This window comes from Asparagus officinalis, chromosome 7 (assembly GCF_001876935.1).
Source record: "Asparagus officinalis chromosome 7, Aspof.V1, whole genome shotgun sequence".
Taxonomy (NCBI): Eukaryota; Viridiplantae; Streptophyta; class Magnoliopsida; order Asparagales; family Asparagaceae; genus Asparagus; species Asparagus officinalis.
In genome coordinates, this window is record NC_033800.1 from 109,614,576 (window position 1) to 109,622,571 (window position 7,996).

At 37.3% G+C, this 7,996-nt stretch overlaps 1 protein-coding gene across 1 annotated transcript; it reads right to left on the reverse strand.

Moving 5' to 3' along the window:
• Positions 342-1,294, reverse strand: LOC109847635. The gene is made up of 3 exons (XM_020416866.1): positions 1,202-1,294; positions 946-1,119; positions 342-830 (listed from the first exon to the last, which is right to left on the reverse strand). Exons 1-3 carry the CDS (start codon positions 1,292-1,294, stop codon positions 342-344), a joined length of 756 nt encoding a protein of 251 aa, XP_020272455.1.

The following is a 7,996-nucleotide window of genomic DNA, read 5'->3' on the forward strand; positions in this document are numbered from 1 at the left end:
GAGAAGGCACGCTTTGCTTATCTGCCGGATTGTTAGCCATACCTAATATATTTTGTAAGCATATTCATATTAACAATAAAGAAATATAAAACAATATGGGATATGAATGCATTTATCAAGGAATATACGTAACGATGATATTTCTGGTTCAAACAACATAAAAAAAGGGCAACCGATAAAAGTAGTAATGTTTTGGTACAATCAAAAAAATAATAAACAATATCGATGCGAACAGTATTTTAAAATTCACCAAGTTATTACATAGCCATAGAACAGATGCTACACTAAGTTAAACCACTCTCCATTGTGTTACCACCATTGTACTTTGCACAATAATCCACTCACATCGCCCAAGCAATTTGATCTCGCATCTCCTTCCATTCATTTCTAACATCTCGATCCTCTCTTTGTGTCCTACTTTGAGTATAGTCCACCGCATTTGAATCGTCTTCATTTGTCTCTTCCCCAGTATCTTCATCAATTTCAACATTTTCATTGAAAATATCATCAGTCGGATCCTCCAAGGCAATAAAGTTGTGCAACACAGTACACGCTAGTACAATGTCCACTTGAGTGGGAAATGGATAATTCGGCTTCGCCGCAAGAATTTTAAACCGATTCTTCAGTATCCCAAATGTGCATTCAATTTTTGATCTTAAAGATGAATGCCTTAAATTGAACAACTCCTTCCTATTCTTTGGTGTCCTACCGGTGTGCTCTTTTAAATGATATCGGACACCACGATACGGGGATATGAAACCTGGCATTGTGGTGTATCCAGCGTTACATAGGTAATATTTACCTACATTAATTAAACAGTATTTTAAAATCTAAAATATTGCCAAGTAGTTAATAAATTATTCATAATGTGCACAAGTGAGAATGAATACCATCATAAACTCAGAGCCCGTAAGGCTGTGGTCTGGACAGGGCGTCTTGTAATACCCTATAATCATTTGCTGCCCTCTCCCAGCCAGCCAATACATAAGTAAATAGTTTATTGGGGGTGCATGCTGCTAAGATGTTTTGGGTGACCCATTTTCGCCCTCTAAACCGTGCAACTAGGTCACTAGGTAAAACCACGTCGACGTGTGTGCCATCTATCAAACCAATGCAGTCCTATAAAAAATTATAAATTATACATAGTTGAATAAAAATAAGTTTATTTGGAAAATTGTTAAGTTGTATGTATTTAACTTACCTTAAAGTAAGGAAAATAATTTGAGTTGTTTGCAATCTCCTCGGGAACTTCTTTTGGGGCTTGCTTCATGTACCGATCACGTAATCCATTCATTGCTTGCAAGACTTTATTGAAATACCTGCTAACTGTTTCCCCTGATCTTATGAACTCAGTTCTTATTATTCTATTTTTAGTTTTGTGCCCAACAATACTCAGGAACATAGCAAGTTGTTCTTCAACTTGAACGTGTCTCGTATCTTTTAATAACCCGTTTGCTTTCATTACTTCAACAAGTTTAAAAAATGCCCTCGGTCTCATTCTAATATAAGATTGGCAGCTATCTTGATAGCCCTCCAGTACACGTCTGAAGTGAGCCTCTCTACAATATATTTTTTTGATAGCCCTCCAGTACACGTCTGAAGTGAGCCTCTCTACAATATATTTTTCTGATCTTTTCTTGCTTTCGTACAATTTGATATTCTCTTGCACTTAGCACGCATTCTCAAGATACATGTTACCAAAGTGACCACGACGCAGACAGCTGTATTAGCACACATCCTCTTCAATTCTTCCTCATCTTCTATGTCCATCTACATCCGTTTTAAAGTTATCATACAGTTACAGCTTAAGATGGCTACTTATTTCTTGTCAAAATTAAGTAGATAATTGATACAAATATTTATTTCTTCAAAAGCAAGAAATCTAATTGAAAGGAAAATTATTTTAACTAGGGACAAATTTTCAAAACCAACCTATTTGGACTTTTATTCCCAAAAAAGACCCGTTTCACATTTATTTAGAGAAACCGACCTGGTTTCAGCCTCAGCGCTGAAACCAGGTCGGTTTTTGAAAAAAACTCTCCGTAACTAATGTTGCATTCCATCTCACACAATTATCAAGAACAACACATTTTATTACCCGGTGGATTTTCATGTAATGAACTTAACCCTATACTTCATTTCATGCATTCACATTATTTGGTAAACACATATATTGTAAACAACTCATTCACACAAATATCATGCATTCTATTTAACACAATTAACTGAAATTTAGTCAACATGTACCCTATTTTCTGGTAATTATACATGTAACGAATTATCAAGAATATTATCATTCTACAGAAACAGTTCATCACATTAAGCACGAAGAAATTAGGCTAAAAAAGAGTTTAAAAATTTATACCTAGCTGCAGAGGGGGGGAAATGTCGACGTTCAAGCAGCAAAGTTGCCGAATACAGAGAACCCACCGTAGCCAACAAAATGCTCCGAACCAGAATATTTCTGAGTAGGTAACACCAAGAATCAAAGGCCAGAAACCCACCAACAAGATCGTGGAAATCAAATTAAATAAATCAAAGGTCAAAAACCCTCAGACTTCAGAGAATCTAGGGTTTCGACAAACAGCCCCGACCCCAAGTAGAAGAAGACGAAGGGCGAGAGAATAGGCGCGAAGATGAAGGACAGGAGAACCACAATTCCAGATCTAGGGCTTGATTTTGTGACATCTAGGAATCGGAATCAGAATCGGAATCGACATTGAAGCAAATGTCAGAAATCTAGCCCAAATCCGCCCAGCCTTCTCCGATTTGGGTTTCTATAAAAAACCCATACTGTTGCTACTTTAAGGAATTGGTAATCCCAAAATTTTTCTGAGCCAAACTCAAGAATAGGATTCACAAAGAATTCAAAAATTATAATTCTGCCACTGTCAGTCCCTAATTCCTAATCCTTTTCTATAAATTGATGAAACAAACAGCCCCTTAAGTCATCCAAATGTTATGTTGTTTGAAATTAACCCGCATTGCACCGTTTGAATTGAGAGAGATACAGAGGGTGTTTGGTAAGGCCAATGTTCAGGTCAAACTAGCTTTTAAGCTAGTTTGTTCATATCTATCTGTTTAGTACAATACCAAATAAGTGAGCTTATAAGTCTCATTTTTAAATTAGCTTATAAGTCTCATTTTTAAAAGCCGGTACACCCCAGTTTTTGAAAATTGAGCTTATAAGCTCAACCAAACAAACTAGGTTTGACCAAACAAGTCTACTCCTCTATACTTAAAGGAGAATCCAAAAAATCAATGTTCATGCTATAGTAAATAATATAGTAATTTACTGTAGTATTAACAGTTAATCAAATCATATGATCGAAGTTACTGTCCATACTGCATTATTTACTGTAGCATAAATATTAAATCGAATATGTTCCTTCATACTTGAAGTTACAATTCATGCTGCAGTGTTGTATCATAAATAGTAAAGCAAATCAAATGTATTAAAACTTAAATTCTTCTTTAAGTATAGAGAAGTTAGATATAATTTCTAATTTTAAGCATATAATAATTAAATTAAATGTATTAAAACTTAGATGGAGATAAGTTCAAATTCCAGTGCTTAAAAAAATAGGGGGTCATACTTTGCACGGGTGCACACTAGTCACTATTTTATCCAAACAATGTTTAAGCAAATATTATTATGAAAGTCAAAAGCCATCAAAAGCTAATGTAGCTTAAAAACTTGAAGAAAAAAAAAGCCTCCCTAGACATCTTCTAGTTTAGATTTAACTTTTTGGGGTGAGATGTCAATCATACCCTTACCGATGTAACGCCATACCTGATTTAGGATGACACGAATGGATTTTGGTGTTGATTTTAGAAGTGATAAAGAGAGAACTTTTTTTTCTCATATGTTATGTTTGGGAGTTCACTAAGGCCCTGTTTGTTTGCACGGAGTAATTATGAAGTAGTTGAAGTAAAAAAAGTAGATGTTATTTTTACTACTTCCAAGCAAAAAAGTGTGTTTAGTTCTTTGAAAAACTTACTTTCAATTCTTCCTTAAACACTTTTGTGGCACCTACGTCACGTGTCATCCTTACTTTCAAAATATTTTTTTAATCCTCAATACTCAGAAGTAGCTCGGAAGTAGTTGAAATGCATATTAATTAGGAAATAAATAAATTTTTTATTAATATTTCTTTTATTAGTTACTTCTAACAACTTTTCATTGATAAAATTGCTCTTAATTTTAACAATTTTTTGTGGTAATTTGTGATGGTCGTCGGCCAGCTTTTCTTTAGGATGCAGAGAATAGTTTGTCTATTAATTCTTTGTCTAAATACCGTATTGATGTTACGATCAAAGGAGCGAGGGAGGAAGGAAATTGGAGATTCATAGGAATTTATGGTCATCCAGAGCTCATTGTAGGCGAGAGGTAAACAATTATTTTGAAAGCTATGTGGTAGAAGGATTCTTCTTGCTCTTAAGTGGCGAGGGGTAATAGCGGCATGAAACAGGTTGTAACGAGCTAGATCAAATTAAAGAGTGTGTCATGGCACTGAAATTATGGAAACAATATGTGTTAATTACTTCCTAGTAATATTTTCAAATGTTATCCAAGCAAAAAAATAAATAAAGAGGAAGAAGTTCTACTTTCATTACTTCTAAAAATATATAAAACAAACAAAAAAATGTTATTTCCACTACTTCCTACTTCATAGTTTTGATAATTACTTCTATAACCTACTTCTTAATTCCAATACTTTCATTATCCAAATGGGCCCTAAGTGAAGGAAAAGAAAGGTAAGATAGGGAAAGGAAATATGAGGAATAGGAGAGAAAATATAATATCTTAATTGGGAGTTTTATAAAAAGAATAGAGGTGAAGTTAAATTATGTTGTTTGGGAGTTCTAATTGTGGGAAGAAAATGAAAGTAAATAAATCTTAGCTATTGATTCATTATGATAGAGGGTCAAAATATCCCTTTCATTATGAAATTTTACTTTTCTTTTCGTTCCCTCTGGTACCGCCCAATTTGGCGATGAAAGAAACATTTTATAAAAAATTCTCCTTCCTTTCCCCTCTTTACCCTCTCAATAAAACTCCCCAACGAGTTAAACTTAAAATTCTCTTCCCTTCCCCTTCTTTACCCCCCCCATCTAAACACAGCAATAAGATGAAGCATGAGAGAGAGAGAGAGAGATGACTTTGGGAGGCGAACATTGCGTTCTAAGGAGGATGGGTCATAAGGGCGTTGGGTTAGGGGGAGCCTGTGACTTGTAGGCTTTGGCTTGTGGATTTTAGTTCACTAGGGAGGATGCACATGCACTGCACGTGGTCAATATTGATGTTAGGCTGCGAGAGGGGGCTAGGGAAGCCCGTGACTTGTAGGCTTTGGCTTGTGGATTTTAGTTCAGTAGGTAGGATGCACATGCATTAAACGTGGTTAAGTAATATTGATTGTTTCGTTTGAGTTTATGTTTTCTATAACTAGTTTGTGGAATAGTTTATAGTTATCATAAAATATATTTAAATTAAAATTTTCGGATATCTTTCATGGGTAACCTTGTCAATTTCAATATTTTCCCTAGTATAGTGTGCGTGTGTTTTGCATGTGGAACTTGGACATACTTATGTTAGCCCCCTAAAGGGGGGGGGGGGTGAATAGGGTCAATGCTAATCTAATTCCGATTTTATGCCAATTAAAAGTAATTAACAAATATATCCTAACAAGATAGATATTCGATTGAATTAAAGCAAGGATATATATGCAAAGGAAAAAATAAACAAGAAACAATATAAACAAATAGTGGACATAAAGAGCAAACCAAACATAATAATATGATCACAGAGTTCGGTCCTTTCGACCTACGTCTCCACTCCCCACTCTCGGGGAGAACCCACTATCACAAATGGGTTTTCAACGTTCACCCAAAAACATTCACAATCGGTTTTTAATGCTTAACGACAAACATTTACAACACACAATGTAAACACACTCTACACCCTCTAAGTATTGGCCTAGCACGTGTCCTCTTCCTCAAGTGCTCGGATTTACAATCTCTATCTAGGCTTTACAACCGATGCCACTCCTCTTGGAATCGATCCCGTCTCTCACAACACACTCCTCTCGATGTACAAGTGCAATACAATGTTGTTCGCGGGGAAATTCGTTGCCTTCTTCATTATTGTCATTGCTATCTTGAATAACAGTTTTTACGTTACAAAAGATCCGATCTTTTTTAGATCCGGTTATAATGAAAATCAAAAATAAAGAAAATCAAAAATTACAACTTTTTCTCCTTGTGAACAGATCGCGAGCTCCTGTTATTCGGTCACTCACTTTGGTGGGTTGTTTGCCTGTGCCGGGGTTGTTTGCCGTGGACCACCGCGCGATCTAGATCTGGACAGATCTACGCAGTATAACGGGTATTATTCCACAAAGGAAATAATAGCCGGGGAGGATTGATTCACCAAGGAAACAATCGTCCAAGTCTCGGGATCTAAGACCAAGCTTAGATCCGGAGTGTAACAGCGTAGATCTGAGATCTTGATCCCCTCGAACTCCTGCCTTTTTTGTGATGCGGGTGCTCGCTGAAGAATCAGATCCAAACGTCCAAGTCTTCAAGCCTTCAAAAAAAACTCCAAGATGAGGTCTCAATCCGGCAGAGTTTCGACTCTCCAAAAGTTCTTTCCAAAGTCCTCCAAAATGATGAATGACCCCGCCTATTTATAGGCAACCAGATCTGTGCATTTGGCACAGATCTGGGCGGCCACCTCAGGGTGGCTCGGCTCATGCCGATCCTGATTTGGAAGTCTGGATCCCGATTAGGCAGTAAATCGGCTTTGGTGTCTGAGTTCGAATCCGTTATATGGTTGGATGACTCGTTGACTCTCTGGACCGTTGATTTGATTCCGCACGCGAGTGGATTCATTCCGTCGTTCACGTGCGGTTCGTCAGCTTCGTAGCCTTGTTAATCCGCTTCGTTGCGTGTCACTTGGCTTCGGTGTTGTGGACTGACGTTCGTGCTTAGATACGTCGCCCGATGGTTCATTAGTTTGTGTTGAGCCGTGTTAAGGGACCTATAAGCAATTTTATATGCCTACAGATACCCCCTCCAAAGTTTTCCAGTCTCGTTCTTTTATAGAGGAGTCTGGAATACTTTGGATATGACTGTCCCAACCTTCAATCGGTGTAACGGGCTCTTGGAATAGCTTCTATTCTCGATTCCTTCAATCCTCCAGGCTATTCGGTGCTTTGTCGAATGCTTGAGAGGGTTCCGGTGCTGCATTTATTGCCTGACCGTTTGTCGGAATTTTGAATTTGAGGTCGATTCTTGATTTCCTGGCTTTTTAGCTCGAGTTAGTTGCTTCAACATGAAATTGACCATTGGTTGACGGCTTTGAATCTTTATTGTGACGCGTTGTCCGGCGTTTAACACAGTTTATACTCGTAAGTATTTTGGAGTCTACACAGTTTAAGCTCTTAAGGAGTTGGAGCGGGGATGTCTAGTTTATACTCATACACTCCTGGGAGTTATGTTAAGTTATCCTTAAGAATATTTTTAGAAAAATATTCTCCAGAAACTTCTCAACAAAGAGGAGGGAATAGTTTATACTCGTATACCTTATTAGAGTATTCTTTAGGTTCGAATAATCTGAACCGGCCCAAAAAAAATGTGCCAAAAAGGCAGTATTTGGGTTCAAAAATCTCTCCGACCCTTCCAAATATATGGTAGAGGGGTTAAATAGGTGAAGGACTGAACCGTAGATTGATCACAAGTCGTTTCAATGCTTAATTCAGTTCCAATTTGAATTCTGGTTCAAATTTGGTTCAAACTGGTTCAATTTGGCTCAAACTGGCTCATTCTGGTTCAATCTGGCTCAATTTGGCTCATTCTGGTCTGGTCTGGTCCAGCCAGGCTCAATCTGACTCAATTTGGCTCATTCTGGCTCATTCTGGCTCATTCTGGCTCATTCTGGCTCAATCTGGCTTGGTCTGGTTCAACCCTGGTCTGGTCTGGTTCAGCCAGATCTGGT